At 37.5% G+C, this 16,285-nt stretch overlaps 1 protein-coding gene across 3 annotated transcripts in view; it reads right to left on the bottom strand.

The window, feature by feature from the left end:
• Window positions 1-16,285, bottom strand: part of LOC106060589 (ras-like protein family member 12) — a 51,916-nt gene that overhangs the window by 8,825 nt on the left and 26,806 nt on the right. For 2 of the 3 annotated variants that reach the window (XM_056022218.1, XM_056022206.1), the window contains 2 exons: window positions 2,015-2,071; window positions 1,598-1,671 (listed from right to left, as the gene is read on the bottom strand). In XM_056022218.1, the coding sequence (XP_055878193.1) occupies window positions 1,598-1,671; window positions 2,015-2,036 (96 nt within the window). In that variant the 5' untranslated portion in view covers window positions 2,037-2,071. Of the gene's footprint in view, window positions 1-1,597; window positions 1,672-2,014; window positions 2,072-15,961; window positions 16,077-16,285 lie in introns of those variants that run through there. The other variant, XM_056022212.1, reaches the window with a different exon arrangement.

A 16,285-nucleotide genomic window follows, 5' to 3' on the forward strand; every position in this document is an offset into this window, starting at 1 on the left:
TCTATCTATCTATCTATCTATCTATTTATCTGTCTGTCTGCTGTCTGTCTGTCTATCTATCTATCTATTTATGTATCTATCTGCCTGCCTGTCTGTATGCCTGTCGGTCTGTGTCTTTTATCTCAGCAGATGCATTTGTTCAAGCCTCCAAGATGTCCAAAGTTTACATCTCTCTTGCTCACCACCCACCTCCCCGACTCTCTCTCACTCACTCTCTCTCTCTCTTCCTCAATACCCCCCCCCTTCCTCTTCCTATACAATGCACCCTTATGCCGCCTTGAAGAGTTTGTTTATTTATGTCTTAATTGAACCGTATTTAAGATACAGATGCGTTGAAAGACTGGACCCACGCTATATCTGGAACATCCCATCGAAGCCAACCATTTGCTGGTATGCAGAATGAATAGATTCCTTGTTCGTTTCCTCAACCCCCCCCCCATGCCCCCTCAAGGGTACTCATTTTCCACGTTCCAGTTAAGCAAGAAAGTACACTTTGCCACTTTGAAAAGTTATTGTTATTCAAAGATAAAATATACAAGTGCTTCTTTAAATTCCCCTCGCTTTCTCCCCGTGTAATACACCTAAATATGTACATCTTGACATCAAGCATGAAAATAAACTTGTACAAAGTACAAATAACCCAGTGTGTACTTGAAGCTGAGTTTGGGTTAGAGTAAATAAATCTAAGCCTCACCGTGAAACAATCAGAAGATAATCGTGTATACATCCTGTCAAAATGTCGTGATCAATGAATGTACTGTACACATTAGGAATAGTGGGTCATTTCTATACATTTGAACTTAATTGACATGAACATTGTGCAGGGGGACCACGCGCTAATGGCTGCTAGCTCACGGTTTGACTTTTTTGTGTGTTTTTTCCAGTGTACCTCCTTTCAGAGAAAGCAATGAAATGGACACTCGGACTGCAGAGTGTTTCTGTTGCAACGATGGGTCTGTACCAAACAAACTAGCGTTGGTCAATTTTGACACAAAAAACAAACAAACTCAGACCTCTTCACATTTCAAAGCCGAGAAGCTCTAGTAAGCCGTTCCCACCCATACAATCCCATAAAAATCAGTATGGACAAATTCAACACAATTATCAACATGTAAGATGTTTAACTGACATGCATAAACCACTTGGCTACCTATCAAGAGGCATGAGTTCGAAGCCCGTCTCGAGCAGAGTTGTTTTTGCTGAGCAGGGGTTCTCAAACTGTGGGTCGCGACCCCCTAGGGGGTCGATTGACGATTTGCCAGGGGTCGCCAGAGACCATCGAAAAAATGAATAGTTTTGCTGTGTGCGGCAGAATGTGGGATTGTAAAGAGGGGTCGCCGAGCTTAAAAGGTTGAGAACCGCTGGCCTAGAGGCAGTAAGGAAATGTCTTCCCCGATAGCCCCTCTCCCCACTGGTCCTCAAAGGAGATTGGACCAAAGCGCTCTGAACATGCTATCAACATGAAAGATGCGCTATATTACAAGCAATTTTAAAAAAGCATTAAGTCCAATTGTTTTGATCGCACAGCTTCTCTAGTTAATTGGCACACACACGCTTCCGTACATGCTCCAGGATTCATAGAACATAATTCACTCACCTTATCACAGGTGTCCATGACATGAACTATGACGTCATGGCCGTCCCAGTCCTCATGTTTAGTATAGGTTCCCTCTGAAAGGTGCCGGAAAAAGATAAGATTAGCGAGACAGTGTTCTGAGTAGGTCTAACCTTTTATCACTAAGGCTGCTTCAGATCTTTCTAGAAAGTCTTAGCAAACAAAAATTACCAACAATTACCTTTGCTCAAAGAACAAAAACATATATCTAAATAAAACAATTAGTATTTAACCAATTGAGCAAAACACAGAGAACAATAGGTCTTTAGAGTACCTGAAGGCACAATACATTAGTCTCTGGTAAACTCCATAATGGTTCTACCAATTTAAATCGAAAAATGTTTTTGATTTTTTAAAGTATATACACAAATCCATAATTATCAATTGTTGTGCACTTACCTAAATCTGGATCATACTCCATTATAAATCGCCTTGTAATGTACTTGACAGTCAGAGCTGGGAACACAAAACAAAAGTTGATGGACACTACAAACTACAAATCAAGTTTTTCAAGAGATTTTATTTTTTTAGTTCTTTTGTATAGTGCGTCTTCTGTGCTCCTGCAGCCTCTGTTCCAATCTTATTTTTGGACGGTTAGTGGGAGGAGATATCAAAGCACTAAACTGCCCTATAGTTCAAAATATATATTCTTTATGAGAAGTCAAACTCGCGTCAGTCAATCGGTTTATGTCACTTTTGTTTAGTTGCTGATGTAGATAATATTTCAAACGCCATTGACCATTTTAAACAAAATATATTTATAAATTCCTAAATATATAATAATTAGATCAGTGGGAGCAACTGTTAAAAGTTTAACACAAATAAATATATGTATGAAAGTAAACGATCAAGGTGATCAGACGATCGAGTTGTCAGACGGTCGGGTTGTCAGACGGTCGGGTTGTCAGACGATCGAGTTTTCAGACGATCGAGTTTTCAGACGATCGGGTTGTCAGACAATTAAGTTATCACATAACTAGAGATACTGAAAATAAATATATGTATGAAAGTAAACGTTCAAGGTGATCAGACGATCGAGTTTTCAGACGATCGGGTTGTCAGACGGTCGGGTTGTCAGACGGTCGGGTTGTCAGACGATCGAGTTTTCAGACGATCGGGTTGTCAGACAATTAAGTTATCACATAACTAGAGATACTGAGTGTGAGGAAAGGAAACTGTGGGACGCCAGAGATGGACCCAAACTAGGATTCCAACTACGGCAATATCGCCACGTGCAGGGACTCAGGTGTCAGGCTAATGTCTTAACTAGCCACACATAAAGGAGCCTTCAGAGTCAGATGAGTTATCTGAACATGCATTATACCTTTATGAATAATATCCGATTGTTTGGCTTGGACATAGTTCATAGAATATAAACATATTCACAAATATAAGGTAATGTACAAGAACATAACATAACCATTCTCTAACCTGTATAGAGTTGAAGATAATTTACTTCCTAGTCCAAACCTCCCGAAGGACGACGGGGAATGGGAGCGGGAAGGGTTTGTACCATCGATAAATCTGAACGACAGCCCAACGCGCAAACCGCACGACCAGGCAGGCTCTAGCCGCTCTTCAAGTAATGCTATGCCATGAACTACTTATTATGTCTACATTATGGGCATGTCGTTATTTAAAAAGAAACAGTAATGACGTCATCCCTTATTTTTTGAGTCTCATATCGACATGAGTGTCGGATACCTGAAATAAGGAGGTACTGTTTAGTCTCTTAACGCCTCAAGATCTTCTATAATCATCTGCAATGCAAGGTTCTTAATCTTGATTAATTGTGACTGTCACAAGAGTTCTTGCTGTACACTATAGTGTTCTGAATGTTATTGTTATCAACGTGGGAGTTTACTTTTTTCTTTCTTTTAATTTTTTTATCAAATATTTTTTTTTTACTGTTAGAAAGTTGCCGACCCAAAGCTGTCTCTGTTCTAATCAGGTTAGCGAAAGTTGAAAGTAAGAATTAGGCATTTTGTTCTAAAGCGTTTCCTAAAATGAATGATTTCGTTGTCTCCAGGCCTAAAATGCTGTTTCCGTCATGGAATGTCTTTCTTTAAAATCTCATTTTACAAATAGAATTGTTAAGAATTATGTAGATTATCTCCCTAAAACTGAGGACGAACAAAAAATATGTACTTTCATTTTAAAAATTATTTAATTCAACAAATTGACCTTTAAAAAATGTGATCTTTGTCTCGTAAAATGTGCAACTAATTTTAGAACTTGAAAGAAATATTTATTGGAACTTAAAGAAAAGATGAAAGTCATTTTAAAAGAATGAATGCGATCTTTGATTCCAATTCTATACATGTTTTTCCCCGTAACAAACAATTCCAGCATAGAGTACATTGTTTCACGAGGTAACCGACCAAAGTAGAATACCAATTTCAATCTTAAGAGTGTCTACCCAAAAAATTTCCGTAAGAACATTTTTTTTTAATATAAAAAATGACTTGTCTTCACACTGTCTTTCAGAACGCTACTACACATCAGCAGACGATTGCGACCAATATATATATATTAATAAATATATATATATATATTGTTGCAAATGACCAGTGACAGGAAGAGGTTATAACTTGTGACCCCCGGCGAGATAACACAGCAGCGGGTGTTCTCTGGAATGTACATGTATAAACAAAGACAGGATGTGACGTGACCTCACGTGTTGTTCCAGAAGATACAAGCAGTGTTTGTGCAACTTTGGAGGAGCGATTAGGGACTCTATATAAGCCAGAGAGTTAATGTGAAAGTCAGTCGTCGGTACAGTTGTCGTTACTGTTGTCTATTGTGTGAGATGGTAGAAGAGAGATGTGTACGACTCGATGCAAGTTAACTAGGATAGAGTTAACTGGAGTGGACTACTGTCGTTAAAGTCTATACAGCGTATTACAGTCGATACAGTCGATGTAAGACGTGTGCGTCTCTGATTCGGTAGACTTGAGTACGACTTGGTTCAGCTTTGGGAGACCTGGAGCGACACTGGGAAGTGTGTCGTTGGTCTGTTCTGTGGAATACGGCTTGATGCAAGTTGAGAAGAGATGAATTGCAACGAAGTGAAGAGATAAATTGCAACGAAGTATTGCTCACTGTAAACTGAGAGATATTGTACAGTCTTCTAAGCTACATGTTACAGTGACGAATTGTTAGAGTTAATAGTCAATAAAGTTATATGAAGCTGAAAGTTGAGTCGTCAAGTTCTTTACAGTGTTTTTATGTGTGTGCCTACTAGTACATTTAGCCAGAAGATTCAGAAATACGTAACAATTAAACAATATATATATATATTTATTTAGTTATTTATTTGGGCTTTCTGTGTAGTGAAAATATGTCATCATCATGAACATATAGACGACATTTAACTTATCTGCACTAAAGACAAAATGCTTTTCTCTAAAGAGATAATGAAATGATCAGAACTGATTAGAGCGAGGTAAGCTAATGTCTTAGACAATGATGAGAGACTACATTTCGTGCAGAGGTGTTTCTGACTCTCTTCTTCAAGGCAACAAAATGTGCTTTTTTTAAGGAAGATATTTTAGCAAAAGGTATCTTTCTTTTTTTTTAAATTAGAAATTTAAAAAAAAAGTTAAGCTAATTGGGTTATATATCACATTAAAAATAACGCTGGCATAAGTGCTTAGGTCGATGGCTGCCTGGTCGTGCGGTTTGCGCACTGGACTGTCGTTCGGATTTATTGATGGTCGAGGGTTCAAATCCTGCCCGCTCCCATCCCCCGTCGTCCTGCGGGAGGTTTGGACTAGGAAGTAAACTATCTTCAACTCTGAAGGAACATCCGAAACATGTAAAACATCTTACAAACTGTTTTCCTGTGCCCCCTCCTGGAATGCTACGCCCTTGCAAATATAGTTATGACTATCACAGTGTCAGACGAGTGAGCAAGTGTTGAGAAGGTTCAAGCAAGTGGCATAAGTGTTTCTGTTAGGTGGATGTTCATTGATCACAGAACTTAACGGCTGCCTTAATTAAAGTGGCAGGTAACAAATTTCAGGACGCGAAAGTTATTTCCCGAGGAACTAATGAACTAAGTGGTTCCATGATTAGATGTTTAGACCTAGTGGCCCAGTTAACCAGTGGTCCCATGATTAGATGTTCAGACCTTGTGGGCCAGTTAACCAGTGGTCCCATGATTAGATGTTCAGACCTAGTGGGCTAGTTAACCAGAGGTCCCATGATTAGATGTTCAGACCTATTATCATCACAGACTTGTATCATCATATCAGACATTTGTGCATTATCATCACAGACTTGTATCATCATATCAGACATTTGTGCATTATCATCACAGACTTGTATTATCATATCAGACATTTGTGTATTATCATCACAGACTTGTATCATCATATCAGACATTCGTGAATTATCATCACAACCTTGTATCATCATATCAGACATTTGTGTATTATCATCACAGACTTGTATCATCATATCAGACATTCGTGAATCATCATCACAACCTTGTATCCTGCTTTCAGACTTTTATTAATTATCATCAAATTAATGTGCCATCATCAAAGAATTGTACCATCATCAAAGAATTGTATCATCATCAAAGACATATATAATATCAGACATTCATGCGAAATGATCACAGAAATGTATACTTTTCACAGATATGTTTCCAAGATCGGAAACGTTCAGTTATTGGAAGGGTGTGTGTTTGTGTGTGTGTGTGTGCGTGTGTGTGTGTGTGTGTGCGTGCGCGCATATGCCTATTCGTGAAACACTGCACTCATCCTTTATCTTCGGAATCGAAAACATTGCTATTGCTATGTCTCAGTGTTACCAGAAACTGATGAGTTAAACGGGGAATAAATCAGCACTCATTGCCCACATCGAGTAACATTAAAGATCTAAGGCAACAACTTCAGAGTGCTCTCGTAATAGTGTAATGGTCTCTACGTAGTATTTTCATCATACCAGCTCATCAGCACTTCTCTACCCCCCACCCTCCCCCTCTATTGGAGCCGCCTTTTCTAATGTTCTGAGTGACCCAGCGTCTGAAAGCTAGATACCCTTTCTTAAGTGTGCTGGTAACATCCCCCTTCTTCCACCTGATGTAAACCTACATGGCTGTGAGGTACTGCGCATTAGCACATTTCTAGAGCTTAGGAGTGTGTGTGTGAGTGCTAGGAGTTATCTAGTTCAATATTACTCTCCCACGTATAATTTTTCCAGTCCAGGTTTTCCCAGATTATAAAATTGTTAGTTACTAAAAATAAAACACAAGGCTATCATACGTAAATTTGATTCTGTTTAATACTTTAAAATACAAAAATAATAATTTTTTTTTGCTACTCAACTAATTATTTTCGTTTATAAAAGCGCTTAGGACGCAATTAGAATGTGTAGTTGTATAGATTAAGTGCTACAATAGTCATAATTACACGGTACTACTTCACATTCAATAGTTGAAATACACATATTTGAACACGTCTTGTTTGATCACGTGAATACACAGACTCTTTGATCCTCATAACTAAAATAGATTTTGCTTTTCAAAAATTTTAAAATGTGATTTCGAAACAAAAAAAAACAACAACTGAAGTGCTCTATCCTGTCTTCATGTGATCTGTCGCTAATACTTAGACTTTTTTTTTCTGTCTTCTCTCCAAGTTTTTTTTTTTTGTTGTTCTATTCACATTGAGAGTTCTGTTAACAGCACATTTATCTTCAATGAACTCAGGTTGAACAGTTTGAGATTTGTAGATCATTTTTTTTAAATATATAAAAAGAAGAAGAAAAAAATATAGAAACTATAGAAGGAGTGAGTTGTTTGAGATAGTCGGAGAAAAAGTGAAAGAACAAGTCTGTGATTGCTAGAGTGTGTGATTGAGAGGTAGGGAGTGTGTGTGGGATTGAGAGAGAGTGAGAGAGAGAATGTGGTTGAAAAAGAGTGTTTGAGGTTCATGATTGAGAGAGTGAGAGAAAGTATGTATGATTGAAAGTATATGATGGAGAGAGAGAGAGAGAAAGAAAGTGAATGAGGAAACGATTTAAGCAGGGGCGGACTGGGTATCGAAATCGGCCAGGGCATTACGTGTTACTTTCTTTGGTCGCGAACAGACCTGCCTATTTGGTGCCGGCCCACCGGGCCGCCCCTGGATTTGAGTACTTTATAGGCCCGAGAGAAAGTGACAGCGTGTGTCTGTTTTAAGAACTATGTGATTTTTGTTTTTAAAGAGATAAGGTAAGATTGACAGAGTGCGTGCGTGTGTGATTGAAAAAAAGTATGTTTGATTGAGAGATGGGGAAAGAATGTTGACTGAATGATATAAAGAATGAGAACTAGTGGGTATTCTTTGAGATACGGAACTGTGAGAAAAAGAAAGTGAGTGTGTGTGTGTGACAGTGTCTGTGTGAGTGTGTGAGAGTGAGTGGAGTCAGAGAAAAGACAATGACATATATGATGAAAAAGAAGAACAAAGAAAGAGAAAGATGAAAAAAAAATAGAATCAAATCACGTGTACAAGGAGGAAATATTTCTATACAGAGGCAGACGAGAAAGTAAAATTAAAGGAGAAAAATTCTATCAGGTTTAAAAAAAAAACAGCAATTGAGAGTGACGTCCCTTAGATGTGAAGTGATTCGATTTTCCTCTGCACAAATTATCTTATCTATCAGTGACGTCATGGCCAGGTAGTGACCTGTGACAGTTTACATACAAAGCTAAACTGAGTTCTCTCAACTTGACTAGTTGCCTCCCCTCCTCTCCACATCGAGGATCTTGTTTTCATTTCTCCCCCCGCCCCCCCCCCAACCTCCCAACCTCCTCCCTTCCCCAGAGATAATTAGTTCCACACCAACAGTTGTTCCACACATCTTTTTTTTTCTTCAGCTTTCTAGATCTACCTCTTTACAATCTGGCAACATGAGATGCAGAATCAAGGAATTTCTTGCTTAAAATCTGGTAATTCAAGTCACCCTCAATCTGGCCTAACTTCACAGATAAATCTGGCAATATGAAACCATTCATTTCTATAAATAAACTTCTTATTACTCCTAAATCTGAAAGCCTAAATTTGGAATTGTATGTGTAATACCAAAATAATGTCTCTGTGCTAGAGGTGCACTAGCTAAGCAAACCCAACCCTAGAGATAAAAGACTCACTGTAATCCCGACAAGCAGCGCGACTATGCAGATGTCTGTATGGGGTTAGGGTTGGGGTTAGGGTTAGACAGAAAGAGACGTTGATATAACCGAAGCTATAATATAAGAGCAAAGGTTAATGAGTCCGCAAGATAACAAGAGAGAGATAGAGAGAGAGAAAGACACGGAGAGATTAGCGAAAGTGAGCGGGACAGAAAGAGACGGAGAGAGAGAGTGAGAAAGAGAGACCGGAAACGGCTATCCAATCGCCTTTTTTTTTTATATACCATTCGTAACAAGAGTTGTTGTTTTTTTTCGATATAGACGGTATAAAAAAGTTTCGACACGTTTTACATATCAAAATAAAACATTGCTATATAACAAAAAAAGGTAACCCATGATCTTTCTTTTGTTTGTAGCAATTAGACATTGGCCAGATTTGTCAAGATTTCCCAGGAAGTTATAAAAAATAAATAGAATGATTTCGAACCATGAATTGCTCCTTCTATTTGATGCATAGACCTAAAATATATATAGATTAGCTGACGAGACAATTTTTATTGGCTCATTTTATTATGCTATCTAATTCGATAATAGAAACAAGATTACAAAGAGAGTCTGTGTTATCACACAAACTCAGAGGCGGCACCCATGAAATTCACCAATGGTCTACAAATATATTCAAGCCATAGTCTTGTTTTGATCGTTTAAAGTCATTTAAAAATTTTGGCGTTATTTTTCACATAAAAGCAAACAGTGTCGTGTCGTGTTTGTGTTTGTAATGTTATTACAGCGCTTTGAGCCTACATTTTGTTTGTTAACAGCGCTTTATAAATAAAAATATTATTATTATGGAAATTTAATAAATTGCACAAACATGAAAATTAAAATATGCACACAGAATACTTCATATATAACTCTATAATAGAAATACTTTGCTTAAAGAAGTCACAGTGAAAGTATTTCAATAAACACAATGTACAACTGACCTCAAACAATCTTGATTCCCCGATTTTATAATCTATCAATCTAAGTTAAAATATGAAAAAAAAAAACTAGTCTGCTTGATGAAAAATCTCTATTTTTAGCGCCCCTGGACTTTATTGAGCTATTTTAAGCTCATCTCCGAGATTTAAGAAAGTCACACATCAAAAAAATATCTTACGAAGCTATTAGCAACAAAAGACCTGTATTATTACGCGACCATTATGTTTGCCTTCTCTGACTATTTAATGCAAGCGCGTGCACACCAATTAATAAAATATATATATTTCTATATAACTACTATTTATTTCATTTCTATTTTAGAATAAGAGAGACCAGGTTACATAAAAATTACATGAATAAGCACATGTAGGATAATATCATGTCCTATAATTAATAACTAATTACGATTCAATATACGCTAGAGCTGAGCAAATGTCTGAAATTTATAATTCAATCTACTACAAAGCTAGATTTGGACATATGTCTAACACTTATAATTCAATCTACTACAAAGCTAGAGTTGGACATATGTCTAATACTTATAATTCAATCTACTACTAAGCTAGAGTTGGACATATCTCTAATACTTATAATTCAATCTACTACTAAGCTAGAGTTGGACATATGTCTAACACTTATAATTCAATCTACTACAAAGCTAGAGTTGGACATATGTCTAACACTTATAATTCAATCTACTACAAAGCTAGAGTTGGACATATGTCTAATACTTATAATTCAATCTACTACTAAGCTAGATTTGGACATATCTCTAATACTTATAATTCAATCTACTACTAAGCTAGAGTTTAACTGTACACTTATAATTCAACCAACTACTAAGTAGATTTAGAGAAATGTCTGACACTTATAACAACACACACACACACAAAATGTAATTATTTGAACGTCATGACTCGCATTGCTCAATGTGAAATACAAAATATTAACAGCAAACTTTCAATGAGAAATCTTGTCCCTCCAATATTGTAGCCTGCTTTTATTCTTTTTAAATTTTTCTTCCGGGCCCGGAAATTTCATTCACTGGTGTCAGAAGCAAAGGAAGCTTGAACAATTGCTAGTGCATGAACCTTTGACTTGCAGATGTTGGCATTTTTGTGTGTGTGTCTGTTTTTGTTTCAAACAGGTATGACTGTACGGTAATGTGAAGTCATCATTTTGTTTTAAACAGGTATGACTGTACGGTAATGTGAAGTCATCATTTTGTTTTAAACAGGTATGACTGTACGGTAATGTGAAGTCATCATTTTGTTTTAAACAGGTATGACTGTACGGTAATGTGAAGTCATCATTTTGTTTTAAACAGGTATGACTGTACGGTAATGTGAAGTCATCATTTTGTTTTAAACAGGTATGACTGTACGGTAATGTGAAGTCATCATTTTGTTTTAAACAGGTATGACTGTACGGTAATGTGAAGTCATCATTTTGTTTTAAACAGGTATGACTGTACGGTAATGTGAAGTCATCATTTTGTTTTAAACAGGTATGACTGTACGGTAATATGAAGTCATCATTTGTTTTAAACAGGTATGACTGTATGGTAATGTGAAGTCATCATTTTGTTTTAAACAGGTATGACTGTACGGTAATGTGAAGTCATCATTTTGTTTTAAACAGGTATGACTGTACGGTAATGTGAAGTCATCATTTTGTTTTAAACAGGTATGACTGTATGGTAATGTGAAGTCATCATTTTGTTTTAAACAGGTATGACTGTACGGTAATGTGAAGTCATCATTTTGTTTTAAACAGGTATGACTGTACGGTAATGTGAAGTCATCATTTTGTTTTAAACAGGTATGACTGTACGGTAATGTGAAGTCATCATTTTGTTTTAAACAGGTATGACTGTACGGTAATGTGAAGTCATCATTTTGTTTTAAACAGGTATGACTGTACGGTAATGTGAAGTCATCATTTTGTTTCAAACAGGTATGACTGTACGGTAATGTGAAGTCATCATTTTGTTTCAAACAGGTATGACTGTACGGTAATGTGAAGTCATCATTTTGTTTCAAACAGGTATGACTGTACGGTAATGTGAAGTCATCATTTTGTTTCAAACAGGTATGACTGTACGGTAATGTGAAGTCATCATTTTGTTTTAAACAGGTATGACTGTACGGTAATGTGAAGTCATCATTTTGTTTTAAACAGGTATGACTGTACGGTAATGTGAAGTCATCATTTTGTTTCAAACAGGTATGACTGTACGGTAATGTGAAGTCATCATTTGTTTCAAACAGGTATGACTGTACGCCACTGTACGGTAATATGAAGTCATCATTTTGTTTTAAGTTACTTTTCTCCCTGTTGCTGCGGTGGGTAGCACTGGAACTGAATAAAAATATTGTAACATTATTGAAGTTTTTGTAGAAAATGTGAGTTAAGTTTTAATTCTGAAAATACTGTAAGAATAGGATTAGAAGTGAGAAAATCAGGTTTACTCCGAAAGTCTTCACTTAAAGTTAGTCAAAGTAGAAAGGGTAAATCAAGTCACCTAGGAATATATATATATATATATATATATATATATATATAAACATGTAATATCAAAGGTAAGGTTGAGATCAAAGTCACGTGTGAAATGCTAAGCTTGTATCGAGTAGAGATAATTTGAGCTTTGTACCTCGATAATAGAATTTAGTTGCAATGTGTAGGAGTGGTGACTACATAGAACAGAACAAACTAGAGAGAGAGAGGGGGGGAGAAGAGAGAGAGAGAAGGTCAATGAAAGGAGACAAAGACAGAATGTAAACATAATGAATCTGACGTAGACTGTCGTAATGATCGTGTCAACATTCAAAGTCTCTATTTTTTACAAACCAATAGCAGGAACATTAAAAATACAACAAATTTAAATATGTTTATCTAGGTTTTTTTTTTAATAAATTATTAGATTTAAAGAGATTGCACTTCTATCTTAAACGTATAACCGGCTGTTGTAACAAAAGTAATGTCTCTTAGAAGCACCAAACATTTGAACTTGAAACTCGTTGGAGATGCTGGGAACTAAGGGAGATTATAATTGACTTGTTTCATTCTCAACACGCTGACAGAGTTAAAAAAAACAGTCATCTCTTTGTTTACATATCGACTTTTAAGATTCGGTTTACAGGATTTAACAATCAAATACTGTCACAGAGACAAAGAAGAGAAAGCACTTTGGAGAAATGTGGGTGGGCAATTTAAGGCAGGCCTAACATAAAAAAGGAATAGTTGTTTTTTTTAAAGGAAAGATTTGGAGACGATTAGAAATAAATAGTGAGAAAGTAAAGTCTCTATCTTGCAAACTAATATCACCTACAGAAAGGACATACATTAAAAAAACTCAGTACTTAGCTTTAGATTAATAAAATTAATATTGCATTTTTAAAAACTGTAAATGAATGTTATACTAGGGGATTGTATGGATTGTAATTGTACATTACTTTTTCTATGTTTGGCAATCGTTTTAATAGTAACAGGAAAGAAAACACATTACAAACAAAATTTCTTTATTTTTTTCTTTGGGTCAATGCACATTATCATTATTTTAATTAATTAAGATATTAGTTATTAGATATCTTAATAACCTAGGCGCTCCCTCTCCCCCACCCCCACCGAATCGGTCAAGCTATCAGAAGGGGAGAGATATAATATAAAAAAATTATATAGTACTTCAAATAATTTTGTTCACAAACTATGATTTCTCCATCTAAGTAGGACCGCCCCCCCCCCCCCACACTCAAAGGAAAGGCAGTAGATGAATTCGCCCTCCCCCCACCCCCAGCCCACCCAATTGGATCGGTTAAAATATTAATTACAAGTTTTAATCATATAGTTTTTTTTCATTAATTCTGTTAACAAGCTGTGATTTCTACAAATAAATTGGACCGCCCCCCCCCAACTCGAAAGTTTATGGTGGGGGTAGGGGGTGGGATTGATGCCATCGCCCCCTCACCAAATCGGCCAACATACTAGATGGGGGGCGAAATAGACTAAAAATTGGTTGAAATAAAAATAACTAGTCGACCGGCGGCGTAGCATACGCCGCTATTTTGAAGGGCCGGCCTTAGACCACTGCAACCTATGCGACCACAGTAGGCCCCTCACTTTCATAGGACCCGCGCTAATTCAAGATGTATAAATTATTAAATTTAACCATTTTATAACTTAAAACAGATTACCGTGCCCTCCTGTCGATTTACCAGGAGCTCCTGGAAATCTCCCGAAATTGCAAAATATACGAAAAAGTCCATAAAATATATGGAAATATATAGACAAAAGTTGTCATTTTGGGGTGTCACTCAATATGGTAAACACCAATCCAACGCACAATAAACAAGGTTACAAAAGACAGTTTGTGTGGAAACACAAACTCAAAATCGGCCCCCGAAGAGGTCCACCCAGGCAGGCTTCAATATTTTCAGAAAGAACATCCAAATGAAATTATATCAAAGACAAATGAGAGATAAGAATGGAGAAAGAAGGTTAACAGATCTTGTGTAGTGCCCCAACGGTCCCGCAGATCAAAGGATAGGTGTAAGTGAATGTAATGTTAGATGTGAACCTGGCCTAACTAGTTCCCCTTTTAGACCTTGCGGTCTATAGGGTAGATGATGTAAAGTTCATCTGTTTTTGTGGCCTACGGTTAGCGAGGGTGTCATGTAGCCAGCACAACGACCAACCGCCTATACTTTTCCCCAACTAATGTCAGGTACCCATCAGAGCTGAGTGGACTCAGAGGCGCCCAAAGATTCCAAAGTTGAAAATCCCAGTCTTCACCAGGATTCGAACCCGGGACCCCCGGTTCGGAAGCCAAGCGCTTTACCGCTCAGCCACCGCGCCTCCCCTGGCCTAACTGATGTCTTATAATTGATCTAATTGTTTTTAAATAGCTCAATCTCTTATTCGAATCCTCAAAAAAAAACAAAAAAATTTCCGCACTAAAAAGAATGTTCAGAAAAATGTAATATATAAGATCACTATTCATTTTAAACTAGGTCTAACTTATAATGCATACTAATTAGCTTTTTCTCTTTAAAAAACTGCTTGCATAACTGATTTTAAAAATTAGATTTTTCGCTTTCAGAAAAAAAAAAAGTAGCATCAGAACTTTGAATGGTCTAAAATATTGTGATGTCGGATTTTCAATATCTTTTCTAGTTTACGAGATCTAAACGGGACGGACGGACAGACGGACAGACGGTCAGACGGACAGACGGACAGACATTTCGCACAAAACTTATAGCGTCTTTTCCCCTTTCGGGGGCCGCTAATAAAAACGGCATTATGCATAAGCGTAATTGTGTAATCTGGTGAAAGAATCTTCTCGCGCCTCAAACTAATGAAGAATAAAGTCTTCCCCTTCCCCTGCGATGTACAATGTAACACCAAGTCCTAAAAGAGACCACTCCTAGTCAACACCAAGTCCTAATAGAGACCACTCCTAGTCAACACCTAGTCCTGAAAGTGACCACATCTAGCCAACACCAAGTCCTGAAAGAGACCACTCCTAGCCAACACCTAGTCCAGAAAGAGACCACTCCTAGCCAACACCAAGTCCTGAAAGAGACCACTCCTAGTCAACACCTAGTCCAGAAAGAGACCACATCTAGCCAACACCAAGTCCTGAAAGAGACCACATCTAGCCAACACCTAGTCCTGAAAGAGACCACTCCTAGCCAACACCCTGAAAGAGACCACTCCTAGTCAACACCTAGTCCTGAAAGAGACCACACCTAGCCAACACCTAGTCCTGAAAGAGACCACATCTAGCAAACACCTAGTCCTTAAAGTGACCACACCTAGCCAGCATTTAATCTTGAAAGAGACCACTCCTAGTCAACACCTAGTCCTGAAAGAGACCACACCTAGCCAACACCTAGTCCTGAAAGAGACCACATCTAGCAAACACCTAGTCCTGAAAGAGACCACACCTAGCCAGCATTTAATCTTGAAAGAGACCACTCCTAGTCAACACCTAGTCCTGAAAGAGACTACACCTAGCCAACACCTAGTCCTGAAAGAGACCACACCTAGCCAACATTTAATCTTGAAAGAGACCACACCTAGCTGACACCTAGTCCTGAAAGAGACCACATCTAGCAAACACCTAGTCCTGAAAGAGACCACATCTAGCAAACACCTAGTCCTTAAAGTTACCACACCTAGCCAGCATTTAATCTTGAAAGAGACCACACCTAGCCGACACCTAATTCAACACTTACGGATGCTTCATTTTGTTCAAGATAGCTTAATACTATATCAAGAGAGATGTGCATCTAGTCCAGATGGTTGAGCATCTTGCCAGACACAGTAACAAGCAAATAATTAGATTTAACGATTCATCAAGCGGGCACATTTGGACCGGAACATAAACCACGTGCAGCTCCTGATGACGATCAGCATTGCCCCCACCCTTCTATAGCTACCCGATGAACCCAGCTTGACCTTCTGTCTACCTCTAGCCTGTCTAATTAGCACTTTATTAATTGCATCAGAACTCAGTCTGCGAGGGGACGAATCCATAAATAATTTACGGTTGAGGTAAA

Source organism: Biomphalaria glabrata, chromosome 1 (genome assembly GCF_947242115.1).
Source record: "Biomphalaria glabrata chromosome 1, xgBioGlab47.1, whole genome shotgun sequence".
NCBI classification, from domain to species: Eukaryota; Metazoa; Mollusca; class Gastropoda; family Planorbidae; genus Biomphalaria; species Biomphalaria glabrata.